This window comes from Cucumis melo, chromosome 3 (assembly GCF_025177605.1).
Source record: "Cucumis melo cultivar AY chromosome 3, USDA_Cmelo_AY_1.0, whole genome shotgun sequence".
In the NCBI taxonomy this organism is placed as follows: Eukaryota; Viridiplantae; Streptophyta; class Magnoliopsida; order Cucurbitales; family Cucurbitaceae; genus Cucumis; species Cucumis melo.
The window spans coordinates 2,138,070-2,162,293 of NC_066859.1; the positions used below are offsets into that span (position 1 = coordinate 2,138,070).

General features: G+C 37.9%; 3 protein-coding genes across 3 annotated transcripts; all 3 read right to left on the bottom strand.

Moving 5' to 3' along the window:
• Window positions 1-845: 845 nt before the first annotated feature.
• LOC103485504 (lysine histidine transporter 1) lies at window positions 846-6,677 on the bottom strand. Its single transcript, XM_008443148.3, has 7 exons — window positions 6,467-6,677; window positions 3,021-3,565; window positions 2,021-2,414; window positions 1,677-1,782; window positions 1,490-1,581; window positions 1,229-1,297; window positions 846-1,128 (listed from the first exon to the last, which is right to left on the bottom strand). The coding sequence occupies exons 1-7, from the start codon at window positions 6,527-6,529 to the stop codon at window positions 1,030-1,032; spliced, it is 1,368 nt and encodes a 455-aa protein (XP_008441370.2). The 5' UTR covers window positions 6,530-6,677; the 3' UTR covers window positions 846-1,029.
• Window positions 6,678-7,673: 996 nt separating this feature from the next.
• On the bottom strand, window positions 7,674-16,023 carry LOC127148392 (uncharacterized). The gene is made up of 3 exons (XM_051081934.1): window positions 15,952-16,023; window positions 13,344-15,129; window positions 7,674-7,984 (listed from the first exon to the last, which is right to left on the bottom strand). Exons 2-3 carry the CDS (start codon window positions 14,575-14,577, stop codon window positions 7,935-7,937), a joined length of 1,284 nt encoding a protein of 427 aa, XP_050937891.1. The 5' UTR covers window positions 14,578-15,129; window positions 15,952-16,023; the 3' UTR covers window positions 7,674-7,934.
• Window positions 16,024-19,823: 3,800 nt separating this feature from the next.
• On the bottom strand, window positions 19,824-23,514 carry LOC103485505 (uncharacterized). The gene is made up of 2 exons (XM_008443149.3): window positions 22,150-23,514; window positions 19,824-21,453 (listed from the first exon to the last, which is right to left on the bottom strand). Exons 1-2 carry the CDS (start codon window positions 22,855-22,857, stop codon window positions 20,104-20,106), a joined length of 2,058 nt encoding a protein of 685 aa, XP_008441371.2. The 5' UTR covers window positions 22,858-23,514; the 3' UTR covers window positions 19,824-20,103.
• Between the last annotated feature and the right edge of the window lie 710 nt (window positions 23,515-24,224).

Sequence of the window (24,224 nt, forward strand, 5' to 3'; positions counted from 1 at the left end):
ACAGTCGCTGAGAAATATTTGAAAGATATGTGATCTAAGTTTAGCCAACAACGTCATTGAGATTGGCCAGGGATCGTCGCCAGAAAAAATGGTCACCAAAAGTTGGTCGACCAATGAAGAGCACCAAAAAATGGCAGTTGAAAGTTAGAGAGCAACGCTTGTGGAAAAGAAATCGTCGAAGGTTGGTCAATAATGGTTTCTAGGAAAATGGTTGACGAAAGTTGGTCGGTGGAGTTTGTTGAAGAATTTTAATAAATATCTAATTTTATTAATTTACTTTTAATATTTTTTTATAATATTGGGCCAAATCATAAATTTGGTTAATATGAGAAAAACTTAGATGTGATTTTTAATTCAATCCGTTGGTCAGTGATTCTTCAAAAAATCAAGTTAATTTGTGTTTTTTCTTTCTATTTTTCAAAAATCAATTTGGTTTGTTTGCCAACGAGAGAAAGTGATTTAGACAATCACAAAAGTGATTTTAGCCATACCAAAATCACTACCAACGTAACTTACATATAAAGTCAAAATTGATGTAGTGATGACCCAATAATTATTAAGAATTAAACATGTTTTGAGCAAAAAAAATGATTGATTTTGAGTGACTTAATTTTAGGAAATAAGACATTTCAAACCTTTTTTCAGTTCAATAAATAAAAGGTGAGTGATAATTTCAAAGTAGCTATATATTCATGTCAGTTCGATAAAATGACAATCAACATTCGAAATAATAATTGATGGCGTATTCACTAAGCTATATATTTTCAAAGTAACTAATATTTAAAAATTAAAATGACAAAAGAAACGCGTAACAACTAATTCCTCTGATCACATTCTCAAAACAATGAGAAAAACCAAATTTGCATCCATTCCCAAATTAATTAAAGAGATACATATGCATTAATTAAGGTGAGTTTGGACAATGGCACATACTAATATAGGTTTTAAAAGAACAAATTTAGCATATAATTATTATTGACAAGAACACATAACACACACCCGATCTTGTGGTTTAATTTTGGGAATTGTTCAAGAGTAAAACTTGTAATCTTTGGCTTGCAATATGATTGTTCTCAACCCACCAATGGGTGCCAAGACCATCAAAAGAACCCCTAGGACTATTGCTACCTGAAAAATAACATAGCATTCAACTTAATTAGTTAAGAATACTACTCTTTGAGAGTAATTAATTTCGTTGAAAGTAGAAGTAAATTAATTAAAGACATACCCAATTACTCCACCAAGATAAGGTAAACTTCTTTGGTTTGTAAATGGCCAGCCACATCACGCAAGGCAGCTGGAAATGTGAATAATAGAAGAAAATTAAAGCAAATGAAGTATTCTATGCTAGTTTTTTTTTATAAAAAACCGATATTATACATTCGTTTTTAGTTTTTTCGGCCGACGTAAAAAACGTAATTTGTTGTAGTGTTAAAAGTATATAATTAATTAAAGAAATGCAAATAAATATAAATTAGTCGTAGCTTACAAAGTATGTTGTTGGAGCAAAGACGAAACCACCAAAGAACCCTAACAATCCACCGAAGAAGGGGAAGGTAATGCCAATAAACATTGTCAATCCTAAAAAAAAAAAAGACTCAATTAATATCTATGATTTTACACTTTTAAATGTAATGTTCATATCATCAAACATACTCTAATGTTTCTTTACTTACCGACGTATATATTGCGGGACACGAAGCGAAGTAGAAAAGAAGGCTTGAAATGCAATTTCTTGACAAGTACTGTCTCAATCATGTCAAATACAGGCATTGCATAGATCTACACGTAACAAATACCATATTAATTACTTCAAAATCAAGTACAAAACTAAAAAACAAAAAAGAAAGCAATTTGATTAAAAAATTTACAAAGTTTGTATGAGATAGAAACTACTAAAAAATCCTTAAATTTGTATCTAAAACTACTAGATAAAAATTCAAGGTACTTCTTTTCTTTAGTTTCACACTTATACAAACTAACTATATGACATAGTTGAATAGTTCTAGAAGTACGATACCTGGTAACTGCCAATGACGTGAATGACGACGAACATGTTAGCCATTGCAATGAGCCATGCAGGCTTCTCGAGGGAGAGAAGAATATTGTCTTTGACGGAGTTACCAAACATCCAATAGCCGATGATGGCAACGGGAAAGTAGCAAAGGGCAACAACGATGTAGGCAACAATGACACCTCTCCACATGGGGCCTTTAGAGGGCTTTTCCGGAGTAGAAGGGATTGTGGCTTGAATTTCAAGCACCACATTATGGCCTGCATATGCGAAAGCTACGTCCCCTAAGGCTGTGAAGAAATTGAAAACGGTGCCCGATGTGGAATGAGCTTTGTAACCATATTGTACGTCTTCTTGTATTCCCTTGTGCACCGATGCTGCCCATGCTATTGTTGAGTAACTGCCCACATCCGCCACCATAAATTGTATTTTAGAGAAACTTTGTATATATGTATCTACTGACTATCGAAGGCAGCAAAGATATTTTATCGGACCTCTATAATTTAATGGACGGTTTGTCTCAAAGAGTTGAAACCATAAATAGTTTTCGGTCCTTTGTTTGGCTCCAACAATTCGTGGATCAGTCCACGATTATAATACACATCAGTTTCATATTTTATTAACTCCTAGTAGTAGGAGTTCTAAATTTCACAACTCTACTTAATGAGACGTTTGGAATAAGGAGAGAAGTGGTAAATTCTATAAAGTTATGAAGTCTAAAGAGCTATACTTGACTCATGGACTTATAGTATAAGAAGTTAATATTGTATTTATAAGCGGCTAAGATGCATCTAAAATTTTTTCAAACGTAAAATTATTTAGCGACATGTGGACTATCAACTTCTTTGAACCAAACAAAGAGTAGAATGCACATATTCCCTTGACTCTAATTCTTCTTCGAGTATTTAAAATTAATTATTTTTTTTCTTAACTACTTCTAACTATATAATTTGAAAGTGTGTATAGATTATAGTATATAGAATGGAAAGAAGTAGGTATATGGTACCTCAAGGACATGACAGCAGCGGCAAGAGAGACACCAGAAATGGAGTTGAAATTGGGAAGATGTGATAGCACAAAATGAACAGAAGCAAAGATCATAATGAAATATGTCTGTTTGATCTTAGTGCAAGAAGGGCAAACAGTGTCATAAAATTTCTTCAATGATTGACCACCCGTAACCATATACACAATATTAACCCCAACCTCAACCACAAGTTGTTGGGGCACCACAATATAAAGCCCAAGCTTCTCACCAAAAGCATGTTGGCCCAATTCATGATACCTATCGAACCGCTTCCCTGGAACCATCTCGTGCATCTCAACCATTTGCCAAAGCGTGTACAGAGTCACGACCCATGAGATCACTAGCACAGTCACGCCAGGACCCCACCCTAATGAAGCCATGGCCGAGGGGAGACTTAGGACACCAGCGCCCACCATGGCTGTCACGTTGTGAAAAGCCGAGTACCACCATTTTGCGTTCCTTGAGGATGTGATTGGTAGCCAATCGTCTATTTCCTTTTGTTTCCTTTTTTTCTCTTCATCCATCTGCTCCTCATTAAATTATATCAATTCATTCCTTCAATTTTCTCCACTTAAATACTAAACTACTTTTCTTAGCATGTCAATTTTATTCCCTACTTTCAAATTTCGTTTGACTTGTCAAACCTTTGATTTGAGCTATAACTCGCAAATCAATTAATTTGGTTATTACATTAAAATTACTTTTGAAAATCATCCCTCCAATATTGATTGATTTTACAACATAGATAATTTAAAGTGGGCTGATTTCCAAAGGAATTTATGATTTAAAGTTTAAATTGTTTTATTTATAAGTTTTAAACTAGGTTTCATGTAGAGGAGGATATAAGTTTATAGAATTATTAGTTTTATTAAGGTTTAATTAAATTGATACACCTCCTCCCCCATATTAAATTGTCCCTAATTTCTAATAAAATTAATTATAGATTAATGTAAATTTTCAATTATTTTATTGTTTTTATTTAATTAAGAAAATAAGACCACGTGAGAACAAGGATGGATAATATGGTTGACTTTAATTAGAGTGACCGTATGATTGGTCTATGAACTCAACTTTTATAAGCTGGCTTCACAAATTATTATTGTTATTATTATTTTAAAGTTTAGTTTAACAAGCTATAGAGTTTGAGTGATTCAAACTTCTTATATTTTAATTAATATGGAATCTGAATTGGTTGAATTATATTTAGATTGAATATACGCTTTTAGCCTTCAATAATTGTTTAGTAAATTTTTCAAGATCAAGCACAGAAGTTTTTAATTTGTGAATGAATGGACTACACATATTAACAAAACGTTCCGTTTTGGGTCGTTAAACTTTTGTAAATAATTGCTCACAAAAGTGCCTTTTAGTAAAAACCAAACACAGCAAGATAATAAAATTACAAAAATCGATCTAAAAACTAGTAAATAACCGATTTTAAAAAGACAAAAATAATGCTAAAGATTCTTTTATAATAATAATCATATAATCGTCCTAAAATCAACCAAACTATAGGTCGAACTAAGACCTTTAAATATTTTAGTTTCTAAAATATTACAAGTACAATTATTATGTAATGTTAGTTTTTAAATATAGTAAAATAAACTAAAATATTTATGTTATAAATATAATAAAATATCATTGTGTCGAAAGTAATGAACTACAATTCTTTGTCATTGATAGTAATATACGAGGTTTACGATAATATTTTGTTATATTGAAAAATATTTGAGCATTATTATATATTTAAAACAATATTTTTGTATTTTATATTAAAGTTAAATAAAAGAAAAAGAGGTGGCATAATATATAAAAATATAAATGGTATTAAATATGTACAAAAAAAGTCTAGAAGGTCGATTTCAACGATGTAGTACTTCAACAACTTATTTATTTGTTTTTGGCATCAAGTGTTTGTTTTTAAATTATGATAAAATATTAAGCAACAGACAAGGAGGGTTGATGACACGTGGCCCTATTACTGCCAAATAATTTAATCTATTTCATTTTTCTACCTTTTTTTTTTTTTTTTTAATACTTAAATTACAGACTTTTATGTTTTTCCTCCGAATTGATGTTAAAATGTGTTTAAGATTTTCTTAGATAGATCTACCGACCTAAAAAAAAATGCTAAATAGGTTTAACAATGGTTTATTAGTGCTTAAATATTATTATAATTAAACAAATATTTTGATAATTTGTTACCTAAACAATATAAAAACTATTTTTCTATTTTAATTAACATGATACCCTTTAAGTACAACTAAAACAAAAGTGAGATAAGTTTATGTTGATATATGTCGTCATATAATTAAGAAAAAAAATGGTGTCTTTCCTTTTTTTTTCTAATAAAAAATAAGAAAACGACTAGTTTGATTATATTTCATCATTCTGGGTTAGAAATTCTAACTCTCATATTTTAGGTTGAATTATTTATTTATATCGAAATGTTTACAAAAATTAATCACATCTACCTCTACGACACTTTTTCTTTTTCTTTTTCTTTTTCAATATATATAAGATTTTGTCAAATATGAGAACAGTAGATATAATGTTTATAGTATCAATTTAAAGCTTACAAATTTGATTCCTTCGTCTTACGCATTAATATAATATTTTTATAAAAAAAATTTAGATTATAAGTTATATTGGTATTAATATTATTGAAACTAAGTGTGACGTATATACATAATTTTAAATATTTGCAAATTTTAAAATAATAGGAAAAAAGAACAATTATCAAACAGATTCACAGTTTCTTTTTTGCAAAAAAGAGAATAGAAACTGCAAATGAAAAATGGTTTTAATATAAATTTTAAATTTATTTTAAAGAAAATTCCAAAAAGGAAAAAAAAAAAGTCTCTTAGGCTCACATTATCCAACACTTCAAACTTTTCAAAATTTTCATAATAATTTTCACAATTTACTATAATGCTTTTTTCTTTATTCTAATTCACAAATGTTAATTAAGTTCATACCTTAAGTCAATCTTATCCTTTTCTTTTCCTTCTTAATTACAAAAAGAAAAAAAAGTCAATCTCTTCACTTCTAAAAAGCAAACGATTTTGCATAATAATCTCAAATAAAAGTCTTAACCCATCTCCATAATTTATTCGAAATTTAAGTTTACAAAATACTATTCTCTCTGCTAATATTCTTAAAAGACCGATCAAAGATTTTGAATTTTTTAAAAAAATTTTACTTTTACATGTAGAATTTGGTTAAATTTCAAAAACATGAACCCTAAAACCAAGTTGTTAACAGTAAGCTTAATTTTCTCAAACTCAACACTATAACATAGCTCATGGGTTTGAAACACAAGGAACCAAGAATATTAGAAGAAGAAGAAGAAGAGGGAGAGGGAGAATATATATATGTATATATGAAGGTGTAATGATCTGAGTGAAAGGAGAAACATAACATACCAAAGAGTTAGGATCTTTATAAGGCTTAGAATCAGCTTCAAATTGAGGTGCTTGAGTTCCCATATGATCACTTCCTTGACTTCTCAAACTAAAATTCAGATGCACTACCCAATGAATGAATAATAATAATTATTATTATTATTATGGGTTATGTATATAAAGGAAAAATGTTCTTGTGCAGATTTATGATTCTCTGCTATATTTCTATCTAAATACCAATATATATAAAAACAAGTAGCCAATTTATTTTTTTTTTTCGTTTGACTTTGTTTTTCTTTTTTCTTTTTTCTTTCTATTTTTTCTTTTCCCCAAAGACCTTAATTATTTAAAAATAGATTAATCGTGGAGTATATAATTGATTTCAATTTAATGAAAGACGTATTTAAATATTGTTCAATTTGCCGGCGAAACTTTCTGTTAATTTCTGTCTTGAAATTGTCTACCAATTTCTAATCCAAACAAACTCAAACTTCCGGTGTGTTTCGTTTGATAACGATTTGCGATTTGTCCTTTTTATTTTTCTATTTCTTAAGTCTACATTTTCATTTTTCTTAACTATGTTTCAATATTTTAAAATTTTGAGTTGATATTTTTAATGCATTTTTTGTTTTCTAATATCTCATTTTTATTTGATTCCCACCTTTTAAGACATTATATATATTTAGTCCTAAGTTTCAAATTTCCTTAAAATTTGAATTTTGTTTTAATTTAATTTCTAAATTTTAAATTTTTATCATTAAGCGTTAATCTTAAAATATAGAGTGAAATGGTAATGTTTTGGAATTTAGAAACTAATTAAATTGAAATTAAATTCAAATTTTAAAAACTAAACATAAATACCATTCAAATTGTAGGAACTAAAAAGATATTTTTCTTTAAAAATAAGAATAAATGATGGATAAGAAAATATAGAAAGTTAGGAATGAAAATAGTGTGGGTAACTCTCAAACACATAATTGTTGAGATAATTATGACACAAAACCATAGAAAAAATTCTAGAATGGAAAGAAAGAAAGAAATAAATAAAGACCCAAATTGTATGTTATATATTTTGTTCAAATATGGGATTATACAATCTGATTCTGATGGTATATTATTAATTAGCTAAAAATGAAAACTAATTTATTTACTTAAACAACTTCTTTGTTTGTTTGTTTGTTTCTTGAAATTGAGTGTTTGTGAGTTGGTATCTGTAACGACCCGACTCTTTATGCTGAATCGAAGTGGTTACTAAATCTAGGATCAGTGTTTAAGTCATAAAATCTGGTGTAAATAAATGCAAAGAAATCTAGCAAATTTATTTATGAAAGATAGTTAAAGTAACATGTAGAAATACGAGTTAAGTTTAAAATCCCTAAGCGGGCCCTATCTACATAAAGATGGTAAATAATGAAAGTACTCGAACTCAAGTGCGAAAATCTGAAATAAAGATAAGCGGAAGCGGTAGTCCCTATGGCCCTTCACGGTCTCACTTCGAGTCGCTCGCCAGTTTGCCCTTGCCCTTACCTCGTCCTCTACCTGAAAACATAAAATGAAGAGAATGAGTATAAAAATACTCAGTAAGGGACCCACTACTAGTCCCACTAGGTGCCTGTTAACATTCCTATCGAGTCCTGAAACTAGTACCCAATCTCTGGCACGCTCCCGAACACGTGCAACGTGCGCCCCGTAGGGACATAACTCTGGTCTTCGGTGTCCAGGGGACACTTAGGACCGTCGGGATGCGAGGACCCCGTCGAGTCGCTCGAGTCATATCTATAGTCATGCTGGACTGGCGCCCCGTCGAGCCTAACAGTCCTAAATAGGTGGTGATCCCGAAGGACACCCATGCAGGTACGACTCAGATAGGAGAAGTTAACAGATACCCCAATCCCAACATACATATGCATACGTCATCAAATTATCATCAGAAAATAACCACCATCTCATCCCCCACTACAGCTATCATCAAACAGTCACTAGTAGTCCTCATTATACAGTCACCTACGTCATAAGTCCATCAGTCTTATCATACAGTCACATACATCATAAGTCCATCAGTCTTATCATACAGTCACATACATCATAAGTCCATCAGTCCTATCATACAGTCACATACATCATAAGTCCATCAGTCTTACCATACAGTCACATACATCATAAGTCCATCAGTCTTATCATACAGTCACATATGGTTCGAGGGTTCTCATTACTATAATATTATGCCAAAGTATGGCCATGTCATTCGTCAGATCATGATAAAATATTATCATACATCGTAAGCCCAACCATCATCGTATGTCACTGAAGGAACATGCAACATCAAATTCTCACATGGGGCTAGTAGTAGAAATCTCTTACCTCGAGATGTTGCTAGATGAGTTCCTACTGAGGAAGTCCTAAGCTGCAGCAGCTATTTGGTCCAATTTGCTTCTTGAGGAAAGTAATTAAATTAATTAAATTTCCAAATTAACTCATTTAATTACTGGGCAGGCTAGGGAATTTGGAAATTACCAAAAATTTAGGTGGAAGGAGCCAAAACAGGCTTGGCGGCTCGACTGGAAGAAGACAGGACCGGCTCGGCTTGGCGTAGGCGCGGCTCGGCTCGGTACAGGGACTTCGCGTGCGGCTCGGCTTGCTACAGGGAGGGGGCGCGGCTCGGCTACGCGGAACGCACGGCGCGGCGCGGCTGCACGCGGGGAGAGCTGGGCACGTGTGGCGCGGACGCGGGTTTCGGTTTCGGGCGCGCGGGCGGTGGTTCCGGGTTCGGTTTCGCCCGTCGGCTGGAGGCAGGCGCGTTCGCGGCTTCGGTGCGGCTCGGGTGTAGGCGCGTTCGCGGCTCCGATTTGCAGACGCGTTCGGCTGGCGACGCGGCTTCGACGTGGAGATGGATCTCGGCGACGAGTTTCGGCTGATCTGCCTCGGATCGAAGCGGCGCGAGGGGTGGCTTCGGCTTCCAGTCGTCTTGCAGACGCGTGAATGGACGGCTTCGACTCGGCTTCGGCGTGCGAGGAAGCTTGGACGAATTCTGGCGCGGCTGTGCGTGTGGCGTGGGTAGGCGGCTAGGGTTTCGCGACGGCGGCGGCGGCGGTGGCTCGCGGCGGCGGCGGCGGCGCGGCTAGGGTTTTCTTCTCTCCCTCTTCTCTTTTCTTTTCCTTTTCTTTTCCTTTTCTTTTCCTTTTCTTTTCCTATTTATAAAATAATTTCCCTCTTTTCTCTTCTTTGATTAATTCCAAGTTTCACCCTTCTCTCTCTAAAATTTCACCCAATTTCTCAACAAATCCCTCCTTTCCCTCAACTTTTAAATACGTATAAAAATCTTAAATACCAAGATAATTTCATTTGGAGTTTACTTAATACTTTAAAAAGAAAAATCCAAATCTTAATGATATAAGTTCCATTATTTAATTATAAATAAATAAATAAAATAAAATAAAAAAAATACTAAGAAAAATGGATACAAGATCATTGGGGCGTTACATACTTCCCCCCTTAGAAAGCTTTCGTCCTCGAAAGCTCTAATCCTCGAACATTTCTGGGTACTGGGCCTTTATGTCCTCTTCTCTCTCCCACGTGGCCTCTTCAACTCCATGGTTCTGCCAGAGGACTTTGACTAGTGGAATATCTCGACTACGAAGCTTCTTGACCTCTCTTGCCAAGATCTCGACAGGCTGCTCCTCGTAGCTCAAGTTCTCACTGACCTGTAGGGGCTCGAAGTCCACGATGTGCGTCGGGTCTGCGACATACCTCCTCAACATGGAGACATGGAATACGTCATGCACTGCTGAGAGGGATGGGGGCAAGGCCAAACGATAAGCCACAGGGCCAATCCGTTCCAGTATCTCAAATGGCCCCACGAAACGTGGACTCAACTTCCCCTTCTTCTCGAACCTCAGAACGCCCTTCATCGGTGCTACCTTCAAAAAGACCATATCTCCCACTTCAAACTCGAGGTCCTTACGTCGTACATCAGCGTAACTCTTCTGTCTGCTCTGTGCGGTCAGCATACGAGCTCGGATCTTCTGTATGGCTGCATTGGTAGTCTGCACTAGCTCGGGGCCTAGCATCCTCTGCTCTCCAACCTCGCCCCAGCAGACAGGGGATCTACAGCACTTGCCATACAGAGCCTCAAACGGAGCCATACCAATGGTAGCCTGGTAACTGTTATTATAGGCGAACTCCATTAGATGCAGGTGGGAGTCCCAACTTCCTGAAAACTCTAGCACACAGGCCCGCAGCATATCCTCCAAAATCTGGTTCAGTCTCTCTGTCTGACCATCAGTCTGAGGGTGGAATGCCGTGCTGAAGTCCAGCCTCGTACCTAATGCAAGTTGGAGCCCTTGCCAAAATTTCGAAGTGAAACGGGCATCCCTGTCTGAAACGATGGATACTGGTACTCCGTGCAGTCTTACTATTTCCGTCATGTATAACTGCCCCCACTTGCTGGCAGTGTACGTGGATTTCCCTGGCACGAAGTGGGCTGTCTTCGTGAGTCTGTCGACCACAACCCAGATCACCGTGTAGCCCTTCATGGTCTTGGGCAGTCCCGTGATAAAGTCCATCGACACACTCTCCCACTTCCACCCTGGCACACTCAAGGGTTGCAACAACCCTGCTGGATGCTGCCTAGGTGCCTTCACCTGCTGGCACACCAAGCACCTACTGACGAACTCTGCTACATCCCTCTTCATGCCCCTCCACCAATAGACACTCCTTAAGTCCTGGTACATCTTCGTACTCCCAGGGTGCATGGTAAACGGGGAACTGTGAGCCTCAGTCAAAAGCTCTGTCTTAACTGCGCTGTCTTCCGGCACACACAGGCGTCCCTCAAACATAAGGCCATCATCAGAGGATATAGAGAACTCTTCACCTTGCTCCGTCTCTACCATACGACGTTTCTCTGCCAAGTAAGGATCACTCAGCTGAGCAGCAATGATCTTTTGCCTCAAGGTTGGCTGAACTGTCAACTGAGCCAACTGTGCGGCAACCTCACCTACTGAGACTGCAATCTCGGCTCTCTCCAAATCCCTGAGTAAGGGGGTCTGCTTCGTGATTAGCGCTGCTGAATGTGCAACCTTCCTACTCAGCGCGTCAGCCACTACATTTGCTTTACCTGGATGGTACAGGATCTCGCAGTCGTAGTCCTTCACCAACTCGAGCCACCTCCTCTGCCTCATGTTCAACTCCTTCTGAGTGAAGAAATACTTCAGGCTCTTGTGGTCGGTGTAAATCTGAATCTTCTCACCGTACAGATAGTGCCTCCATATCTTCAGTGCAAAGACCACAGCTGCCAACTCCAAGTCGTGGGTAGGGTAGTTCCGCTCATGATTCTTCAACTGGCGTGAGGCATACGCAACTACCTTACCTTGCTGCATCAGGACACCTCCCAGTCCTTTCTTAGAGGCATCACTATAGATCACAAAACTTCCCGACCCATCAGGCACTGTCAGGACTGGTGCCGTCACTAGCTTCTGCTTAAGCTCTTGGAAACTACTCTCACATGCTGGGCTCCAGACAAAAGGGGTTCCCTTCCTGGTCAACTGGGTCAATGGGCTGGCTATGCGTGAGAAGTCTTCTACAAACCTCCTGTAGTATCCTGCCAGACCCAGAAAACTGCGAATCTCACTGACTGTAGACGGTCGAGGCCAGTTGGTCACCGCTTCGACCTTAGCTGGGTCCACCGAGACTCCCTCACTGGAAACCACGTGCCCTAAAAATGTCACCTTCTTTAACCAGAACTCACACTTGGAGAACTTGGCGTATAGCTTATGAGCTCGAAGGGTCTCCAAGACTTGGTGCAAGTGCTCTTCGTGTTCGGCCTCAGTCTTGGAATAGATCAAGATATCGTCAATGAAGACTATGACGAATTGGTCTAGAAAGTCCTTAAACACCCTGTTCATCAAATCCATGAACACTGCAGGGGCATTAGTTAAACCAAAGGACATCACTATGAATTCGTAGTGTCCGTACCTCGAACGAAAGGCCGTCTTGGGAATATCACCGTCCCTAATCCTCAACTGGTGATAGCCTGATCGCAGGTCGATCTTGGAAAAGACGGTGGCCCCCTGTAACTGGTCGAACAGGTCCTCGATTCTGGGTAAGGGGTAGCGGTTCTTAACTGTCACCTTGTTCAATTCTCGGTAGTCAATGCAAAGGCGCATCGACCCATCCTTCTTCTTCACGAACAACACTGGGGCTCCCCAAGGTGATACACTGGGCCGGATAAAGCCCTTGTCCAACAGCTCCTGTAACTGGACTTTCAACTCCTTTAACTCGGCTGGGGCCATTCTGTAAGGAGCTCTAGAGATAGGGGCGGTGCCGGGCTCTAACTCAATGGCGAAGTCTACCTCCCTGGGAGGCGGAAGTCCTGGGAGTTCGTCGGGGAAAACGTCAGGGTACTCCCTTACTACTGGTTCGGAAGATAGGGAAACTTCTGGTTCTGCCATATCTACTACGTTCGCCAAGATACCCCAAGTACCCTGGCTAAGTAGCTTACTCGCCTTCATTGCTGAGATGACCTTGGGTATACCTACCATGCCTGCTCCTCTAAACTTAAACTTATCCCCGGAAGGAGGGTTAAAGACTACTTCCTTATTAAAACAGTCTATGGTTGCATGGTTAGTTGACAACCAATCCATGCCTAAAATTACATCGAAATCTTGCATATCTAGCACCAGTAAAGTTACATTCAAGGTATGGTTTGCTATTTCTACCCAACATGCCCTTATTTTTTCCTTAGACAAAAGGACCTCTCCAGAAGGAGTAGAGACAGACAAGGCACTACCCAACGGTTCTACTTCTAAACCCGCATGCTTGACAAAAATAGAGGATATAAATGAATGCGATGACCCCGAGTCAAGTAGTACCAAAGCATAATGCCCCAAGATTGGGAGCGTACCTGTCACCACCGTACTAGCTCGCTCGGCCTCCTGCCGGTTCGTGGCAAAGACTCTCCCTTGCTGGGGAGCAGAAGGCTGACGTGGCGTCGTCTCTAAGGGTTTCCGAGGACACGCATCAGCGGTGTGCCCCGGCTGCCTGCACCTGAAGCAGACTCCACTCCCAGCTAAACATTGTCCTCCATGGACCTTCCCACAGGTAGTACAAGTGGGTAGCTCTCTCAAAGTTCTCCCAGCTGCTGCCAGCTCCCGACGGTGTCTCTGGAAGACACCTCCTGACCTCGGAGTCCGCTGTGGTATTACGTCGGGCTGCGCCTCCGCCTTCCTCTTCTGTCCCGAGGCTGACCCTGTGCCGACAACCTTAGATTGACCAGCTCTCTCATGCAGGCTCAGATCCAGTGCTATGCGTAGAGCATCCGCATGAGTGGTTGGTCGAAGAGCTCGTACAAAACCCTGGAGGTCTAACCTGAGGCCATTAACAAATCTCTCAGTCCTGGCGGCCTCATCCCTTACCACATCAGGGGCAAAACGGGACAACAGGTCGAACTCGGCATCATACTGTTCCACGCTCAGTTTGCCTTGCTCCAAGTTTAGGAACTCTTGGAGCTTGGCGTGCTTCACGTTGGCAGAGAAGAACTTAGCATAAAAGCTCTCCCTGAATTGCTCCCATGTGATCTTGCTGGCATCTCCTCCCAGCGCCCTCTCAGCAGTCTCCCACCAGGCAGTCCCCCTATCCTCCAAACAGAAAGCTGCACACTGCACCTTCTGGTCTTCTGGGCACTTCATGTACCTGAAGATCGTCTCTATGGATGTCAACCACAGCTGGGCTCTAAAGGGGTTGTCCAAGGATCCGTCGAAAGTCTTCGGGTTGTACTTCCTAAAATCCCTCAAGTGCTTGGCCTCAGCTGACAGTTGTACTGGCACCGGCTGAGCTTCCACCGGGGCTGGAGGGATGACGGGCTGGTCCTGAACAGGGGCTGGAGGGACTACAGGCTGGTCCTGAACAGGGGCGGCCTGGTTCTGCTGAGCAGCGAGGAACGGCGCTAGAGCAGCTTGCAGCATGGCCTGGTAACGCTGCTCCATTGCGGCGAGATCCGCCTGAGTGACCGGTGCATTAGGGTTGACTGGTACGTCGGGGTTGACTGGCGGCGCGGCAGGTTGCTCCGCCGGTTGGCCACGACCGGCTCCTCTGCCTCCCCTGCCACCTCCTCGACGTGCACCTCTACGTGGCGGCATTCTTCCTAAAATTCACCAACAAATTTTTCACCACTAGAGCTCAATATTCTCTCTCTAAGTCTAATCTAATCAGGCAACATTATAATCTTAATATTTGTAAAGCTTTAGGCATACCTGGCGAGTGACGAAGGACCGTATAGCCATAGGGTGAGGTAAAATCAAAACAAAATGACTTACATCATAAGTCAGTCTACAGGACCTAAAACACTGCGCTCTGATACCAACTGTAACGACCCGACTCTTTATGCTGAATCGAAGTGGTTACTAAATCTAGGATCAGTGTTTAAGTCATAAAATCTGGTGTAAATAAATGCAAAGAAATCTAGCAAATTTATTTATGAAAGATAGTTAAAGTAACATGTAGAAATACGAGTTAAGTTTAAAATCCCTAAGCGGGCCCTATCTACATAAAGATGGTAAATAATGAAAGTACTCGAACTCAAGTGCGAAAATCTGAAATAAAGATAAGCGGAAGCGGTAGTCCCTATGGCCCTTCACGGTCTCACTTCGAGTCGCTCGCCAGTTTGCCCTTGCCCTTACCTCGTCCTCTACCTGAAAACATAAAATGAAGAGAATGAGTATAAAAATACTCAGTAAGGGACCCACTACTAGTCCCACTAGGTGCCTGTTAACATTCCTATCGAGTCCTGAAACTAGTACCCAATCTCTGGCACGCTCCCGAACACGTGCAACGTGCGCCCCGTAGGGACATAACTCTGGTCTTCGGTGTCCAGGGGACACTTAGGACCGTCGGGATGCGAGGACCCCGTCGAGTCGCTCGAGTCATATCTATAGTCATGCTGGACTGGCGCCCCGTCGAGCCTAACAGTCCTAAATAGGTGGTGATCCCGAAGGACACCCATGCAGGTACGACTCAGATAGGAGAAGTTAACAGATACCCCAATCCCAACATACATATGCATACGTCATCAAATTATCATCAGAAAATAACCACCATCTCATCCCCCACTACAGCTATCATCAAACAGTCACTAGTAGTCCTCATTATACAGTCACCTACGTCATAAGTCCATCAGTCTTATCATACAGTCACATACATCATAAGTCCATCAGTCTTATCATACAGTCACATACATCATAAGTCCATCAGTCCTATCATACAGTCACATACATCATAAGTCCATCAGTCTTACCATACAGTCACATACATCATAAGTCCATCAGTCTTATCATACAGTCACATATGGTTCGAGGGTTCTCATTACTATAATATTATGCCAAAGTATGGCCATGTCATTCGTCAGATCATGATAAAATATTATCATACATCGTAAGCCCAACCATCATCGTATGTCACTGAAGGAACATGCAACATCAAATTCTCACATGGGGCTAGTAGTAGAAATCTCTTACCTCGAGATGTTGCTAGATGAGTTCCTACTGAGGAAGTCCTAAGCTGCAGCAGCTATTTGGTCCAATTTGCTTCTTGAGGAAAGTAATTAAATTAATTAAATTTCCAAATTAACTCATTTAATTACTGGGCAGGCTAGGGAATTTGGAAATTACCAAAAATTTAGGTGGAAGGAGCCAAAACAGGCTTGGCGGCTCGACTGGAAGAAGACAGGACCGGCTCGGCTTGGCGTAGGCGCGGCTCGGCTCGGTACAGGGACTTCGCGTGCGGCTCGGCTTGCTACAGGGAGGGGGCGCGGCTCGGCTACGCGGAACGCACGGCGCGGCGCGGCTGCACGCGGGGAGAGCTGGGCACGTGTGGCGCGGACGCGGGTTTCGGTTTCGGGCGCGCGGGCGGTGGTTCCGGGTTCGGTTTCGCCCGTCGGCTGGAGGCAGGCGCGTTCGCGGCTTCGGTGCGGCTCGGGTGTAGGCGCGTTCGCGGCTCCGATTTGCAGACGCGTTCGGCTGGCGACGCGGCTTCGACGTGGAGATGGATCTCGGCGACGAGTTTCGGCTGATCTGCCTCGGATCGAAGCGGCGCGAGGGGTGGCTTCGGCTTCCAGTCGTCTTGCAGACGCGTGAATGGACGGCTTCGACTCGGCTTCGGCGTGCGAGGAAGCTTGGACGAATTCTGGCGCGGCTGTGCGTGTGGCGTGGGTAGGCGGCTAGGGTTTCGCGACGGCGGCGGCGGCGGTGGCTCGCGGCGGCGGCGGCGGCGCGGCTAGGGTTTTCTTCTCTCCCTCTTCTCTTTTCTTTTCCTTTTCTTTTCCTTTTCTTTTCCTTTTCTTTTCCTATTTATAAAATAATTTCCCTCTTTTCTCTTCTTTGATTAATTCCAAGTTTCACCCTTCTCTCTCTAAAATTTCACCCAATTTCTCAACAAATCCCTCCTTTCCCTCAACTTTTAAATACGTATAAAAATCTTAAATACCAAGATAATTTCATTTGGAGTTTACTTAATACTTTAAAAAGAAAAATCCAAATCTTAATGATATAAGTTCCATTATTTAATTATAAATAAATAAATAAAATAAAATAAAAAAAATACTAAGAAAAATGGATACAAGATCATTGGGGCGTTACAGTATCTTTCCTTCTTTTGGATTAATGTGAAAAGAATATTGAATCTTTTTTATGGTTACAGGTCATGTTTTTCCCTAAATATATACAAAAACAGAAGAATATTAGTTTCATAGCCTGCTGGCATTTCTTTTTTATAATTTTTTTTTTCAAATTTTCTGTATGAATTGAAAACAGCTTTTAATTTGTTTGTTTAAACAATTGTTTTTGTTACATCTTCATCATTTAATAATATAAAAAGGGCATTTTTATTTTTATTTTTTCTTTACTATTATGTCTATTTATCCACAATTTTTTTACTATTAGTATATGTTTTGGTCGAAAAGAATCAAAAGATTTGCGATTAATTTTACATTTTATTTGATTGAAGTATAGTCGTGAACTTTACACTAAACAATTATATCTAAACTTATCGTTTCTTCAAACTACATAATTTTACTTCTTATCCATAAGCGATCTTCTAGAGTTTAGAAGAAAATTAAAAGAATAAAGAATCTACTATTTGAAAGTGTCAGTAATATTATGATTTTTGTAATTAAGAAAACAAAAATTAAAAAACCTTGAAAATGTCTTTTTTATGAAAGAAAAAATAATAAAAAAAGATGAGTACTCCTAGCTTTAAACATTTACATTGTCATATCTCTTTTGAAATAATAATGCTTAGTTATACCTTTTCAAATTTCACATAACCTTATCTACTTGGAACTTTAGAAATGGATTATAGCTGAATTCAATATACCATAGAACAATATAATAGATATTTGAATTTCATATGTAACGAATGATTGAGTTTAAATAACTTCTCTCTAAAAGATTTTAACTTTACATCTTTTCTTTTGATAATTTTTAGAACTTTTTGTTTTTTCAAATCGGTAGATAATTTAAATGTTAGATATTATTTGAATTTATATAACATATTTGTTTTTATTGATTTAAATTTTTATATTATCGTTACGTATCATTTTTCTCAATGACATTATATATCATAATTTAAATTCTTTTATAAAATAAATACTAATTTAGATTTAAATTTGAATATCTTTTTAATAATAAGAAGAATTACAATATAAAAGAAATCATATATGTAGTTGACTTACTTATTTGAATTATATAATACAAATGATTAATATATATAGTTGACTACTATACATACATACATACATACATACATACATACATACATACATACATACATACATACATACATACATACATACATACATACATACATACATACATAGATACATACATACATAGATATATATATATATATATACACACATGTGTGTTTAAAATTAAAAAAAAAAAGACAAAAATGTAAAATGGGATGCCGGAAATTTGAAAATTGGTATTCAAAATTTTTCAAACGCTCTGCATCTGAGCATCTTAGATATTTGAAAATCTTCAAATGTTGAAACATCATATAATACCACAAAATAAACAAGAGTCTAGATATCCATTCCATACAAATCTAAAATGTTTATGAAACAAACAATCCCTCATAAAGATAACAAAAGACAAAAACAATAGAAAAATGGTACAATGGATTAAACATCACTTGGATTCTAAATCGAAACGTTGAAAGTATTTAGAAGAAAAATATTAATGATTAAGATGCTAACTTATACCAACACTCATCTTCAAATTTTCCTTAATATGACTTTATAGTATATATGCCACCAGGCCACCTTCCTCCTACTAAGCCACTAACATTACTCTATACAAAAATACTAAATCAATTATGTGCAAATTAAGTTTGTACTCATTTTCAGGTTATGATATATAACTTCTATGTTTATAGTTGTTTTTATTATCTAGCCAAATATAAATAATGTTAAAATTTTTATTTTAAATAACTAAATATCATCTCTAACTTATTTATTTTTCATTTCTTCTAAATATCATCTCAAACTTATCTTTGTACCATTTTTCCCACGCTTTTTTCCTTTTATAATTTAAATGAGTTTATTTTATCGAAAAAATATCAATTTATATGAACTCTATTTTTTTTTTCTTTTTTTTTTGGGCTATTGGACCAATATTTGAAAAAACATGGTAAGAAACTGATAATTACAGTAATTAAACTTTTGAATGTTTACAAATAAATAAATTTAAAAGTTTATATGCTTTCGAGAATTAATGCTTCGATGGTTTTCAAAGGTAATCATAAGTACTGTAGAAATTGATTGGCTTAGAAAAATTTAAGAGCTTAATTGACTCAAATTTTATGTCTCACACCATATTAGCCAAACAAAATTGATACATTTACAAAACTTTTGGATTAAAATTGATAAAATTATTTGTTCAGAGTTTTAATTGATACAACCTCAACGTGTAAATAATACGTATTAACATGTGTGTAACTCCCAAGTTTACGAGGAATACAAAAATGTTGGATGGCCTAACAAATTAATCTAAAAATACTCGTTTGGCATGTAGTCATATCACACAGCAAGAGCAATTAAGATGTCAAATCTGAATTTCTAGTAATCAGGTTCCAACCCCTTAGCCTGCGGATTACATGCATCTCTCCATAACTCACAACTTTCTTTTATAAGTAAAGGATTCTTTAATGAGTTTTATAATGAATAGAGATGTCATAAAAATTAAAAAACACATATTGTAAAGGCAAACAAAATCTCAATAAACTAGAGACCAGTAGCATACAAAAAGATCTAAACAAAATTGGATATCAAGAAAAGGGTCTGAATCACATTTTTTTGCGGTTCTTGTAAGATGCAAGCTATTCCACCAAGTTACTTGAAGCTGACTCTTAATTATTGAAATCATATAATCCCAACCACTATGTTATACTTATACATGGCCCCTTCATCTCTTATTTTACATCACCAGAGTTTCCAAAAACAAACAAAACTTCAAAACTAAAGCATATTACATAGCTACTTAATTCAGTTAAGTTTGTTTCAATTTACAGAAACATACATCATACAGTTTATCACTTGCTACTCAGTTTAATCCTCTTCTTCTACGTTACATCCCAACATCATTGTTGCTTGTCTTCCCTCCTCATTTCGTCTACATTACCGAAACCACAGGAAGCTTGTAACTCCGGCTCTGCTGCTGCTGCTGCTTGCTAACTGTGGTCTTCCCAATTAGGCTTCCCGCACCAAAACAGAAATACTGGCTTCTCAACTTCCTATCGACCGATCCTTGTTTCCCGAGATTTGGTGTTTCGTTGTCAATGGCTTGGTTTGAATAAGATGGCCCTGCACCATCACTGTCAAAACAAATACCTTTCTGTTTATCTACCGAACCTGGTGAAGAAAGCGATGATTTTGAAAATGAGCTAGAGCGGGATCGATGGGGAATGACTATGTGTGGCATGCCCTGAGCAACTCCACGCATTAGACCGGTAGCATGTTTTTTCTTAGCAGACGGGCTCGATTGATTGCTTCTAACCGAAAGTGTTCGTTTGTGGTTGGGAAGAGTCAATGGCTTTGAGAACCTTTGCCTTAAAGGGGTTGGCGTTGGAGCTTCATCTGAACTGCTGTATTTCTTGTGTGATTCTTCGATGGACCCCTCATCCATTTGCTTCTTCGGTGTCTCGCTTTTCTTCTTATCTTTTATTCTTGGCCAATGGAAGACGCTTTTCAATCGTTGAGCTGCTGAATTTACAGAACCAGATTTCTTAATAGTTGAGGACGAGTTGGGATTCTCATTGGGCAAATCGTATGGACTCAACTCAACTGAGGAAGAGCTCATTCCTGCACTGCCATGATCCGGTATGGTATCTGAAGCATTCTCAATGCCAGTATACAACAATATTTCAGTGTCTGAGACTCGAAAAGAGGTCCCAGGACTGCTTCCGAGTCCCTGCATCTTCAACCGTGAAGCTATGGCCTTTCTTGTATTATAGTCATGACAACCAAACATTCCTCCAGCTGAAATCAGCTGCCTTATTAATATGTCTGCTGATGCAGATTGTGTGTTTTGTCTAAGATAATCAAGCGGCGTCATCCCATCCATGTCTCGAACATTCAAATCAATCGAGCGAGTAGTCATCAAAAGTTGAACAAGATCAGAGTGAACATTCCCAATGGCAGCCATGTGAAGAGCAGTCCTTCCATCATTGTTTCTGGCATTGATAATGTCATCCATATTATGAACTTTACCACAAATCACATTCTTCAGAAGATCAATTTGCCGGTCAAGTCGACGAAAAGCAGGAGTTTGGAAGCCAGAAATGGCTTTATGCAAAAAAGTTTCACCAGCATTGTTTCTTAAAGAGATGGACGAGGGAGATGCTGCAATAAGAGCTTCAACTGCAGCCAATTGGCCCCTACAAGCAGCAATATGCAATGGTGTATTCCCCTGATGGTCTATGGAATTAATGATAGGGAATGTCTGGACAAGATATTTAACTACCTGCAATAGTCAACAAAGTTTCAGTTCTCACGCTCAGGAATAAAACAATTCCCTACCCTAATTATCTTTTCATTAAGAGTCATAGAGGCAATGATATGAAGATCCATGAAGTTCGTGTGGAATTTAAATTGATATATTATCTTAAAGTTGATTGTACTAAAGTTCGAATGGATAAAATGTTTCAGCACTAAAATTTATGTATTTCTTATTTTGGAGATTGAGATCAGAGATTCAAATCCTCCATCCCAAATTTTTGTACTCCAAAGAGGCAAAAGAAACAGTAGAATAGGTAATGAAAACCTAGCCAGCTAGCTAATTTACTAACACATTCATTATCTTGAAGGCAAATTCAACCCTTTTTGTCATGTTAAAAGAAAATTGCACTCTCTTCCTTTCATCTTTTTTTAGTAGAAAAAGGTTGGAGAATTTGAACCTTGGACCTTTCAATTCTCTCGGTTCTAGGCATACACCTATAATACAAGTTGAGCAAATCTCTTTTCGGCAAAATGCACTAGATTTTGAGAGATTTAATCAAATGACAGAAACCAAATTGAACAAAACAATTAAAATAGAACATAATGAGAATTACATGAATATAACACAATAATCATAAGAAACATGGATGCATCCATGGAGGTGTAGCATGAAAAATGATTAATAAAGCAAGAAAACGACAAGCATTATAATATAGATCACCTCAACTTGTCCTCTTCCAGCAGCTGCATGTAAAACTGTAGATCCTTGAGCATCTCTGCAAGCCAACACGTCGGAGCAATCCGCAAGAAGCTCCTTCAAAATCTTCAAGTTACCTCCTCTGGCGGCGGCATGAACACCTCTGTTCATCATTTCCCATTTATAAACGGCCGGAATCTCTCCGATATGTTCATCCAGAACCCCTCCTCTCCCCGTGGAGAATCTCGGGGAGACAGCAAAATCATACAGAATCCGAAATACCCCATCGTTCTTACTCCTAGCGGCGGCGTAGAGAATATCTGTAACCCCATATTCCCCTTCTCCAAAAACAAGCAAAGGGTTTCTCTGGAGCAGTTCCTGAACGTACCCCAAATCGCCGGCGGAAGCGGCGGTGTAAATCAACCACCCGCCGTAGCCGGCCCGGATTAGGGAGTTCTTCCCTTTCTTCGATTCGGATTCCATTAAAAGCTTTCGAGAAACATCAGAACGGCATTTAGCGACATCGTGAAACTGTTCTTCGTCATCCCAAACGGTCTCGAGACGACGAATTCGGCGGAGAGATGTGAGTTTGATGAGATGGTTTCCGTCTAACCGGAGAAGCTGCCGGACTAAATCGTAGTGACCATTAGCAGCTGCCCAATCTATCGGAGAAGCGTACCACCACTGGTCACCGGTGCTCTCCCACCGGAGAGGGAAATACGACGGAGGCATTAAAAGACGCAGAGAAAAGGCAAAAAAAGCGACAGTTTGAAAAATAAAAACCCTTTTGAATATAACAAAAAGAAAAAAAAAAAAAAAACGAGTCCCCAGGAGATTTAAAGAGAGAACCACGATGAAATTATGAACAAAATTGGAGAAAAAAGAGTGAGGAAGAAGGTGTTTGGAGATGGGTTGAAGAGGGATTTGGCGGGAAATCAAAGAAGGAAGAAGGAAGTAATAGGAAGGGGATTAAAGAGAGAGAAAGGGAGTGGAGCAGCCATTATTGGGAAGAGAGAAAGCGGTGAATTCAGGAAAAAGGAGGAATCAGGGGTTGTTTCTTTGATGGATTATTGAAGGAAAAAGGTGGAGGGTGGAGTATTGAAATTAAGGTCGTGAGAGAGAGATATGGAAGCAAAAGGAAAGGAAATGTGTTGGAACAGATTGTGTTGGGAGTTTCAATGGGGGAGAATGATGCTGAATTTTGAATAGAAAAAGAATTCTTCTATGCAAACTGAAACTGGTAAGACGCCATGGCCGACTAAATCAACAAGAGAGATTTTAGCTTCACTTTTCAATTATCTTTAAAACATTGTTTATAATCTTTTTATTCCATAAATAATGTCAAAAGTTCCATATTAGTTGGGAAAAGGATTTTGGTTACTCACCTTCGTTCTTTAAATGGCTAACTATTACAATTATAGTCTCAATTTTGTTGAATTAAATCATAAACTTTATTAAGCTAATAAAATTATAAATCTTAATTAAAATTAGTAAGGAGAAAGGGGTCAATATCATTTTAATTACTAAATTTTGTCCTTAATAATTTTAATGATAAAATAAGGAAGATAAGTTGTGATGTTTCCTCCTAAATTTTCCCCTCCTCATACTTTAGAGAATTCAAATGTATATAATAAATATTGTGGTAAATAGATTTTTATGTAGAAAAAAATGGGGATTGAGTTTATTAAGAACCAACGAAAAATTTAGTGGTTCCATTTACATGGATGTAGATGTAGATAATTTCAATTTCTTTTTTTCTTTATTCATTAAATATTGGAAGTTCCAATTTCTATCAATAATAAGACCGATAAAATTCTATTAGTTTCTATTAGTGTCCCTCATACAATTTAACATTTTGTAAATATTTTTATTGAATATGTTTATATTCTTTTTTTAAAAAAGCAAAACAAAATAAGAATTTCATACTTCTTCCAAAAATAGAAATATTGGTCGAAATATTATTTTTATGTTAGTCTTTCAATTATACTATATTTTCTTCTTTTTTTTACAAAAGTACTATAATTAAAACTTAAGGTTAAGAAATCGATTCGAGAGTCTATTTATTGAACTATGCTTATGTTAATAAGTATTATTTTTTA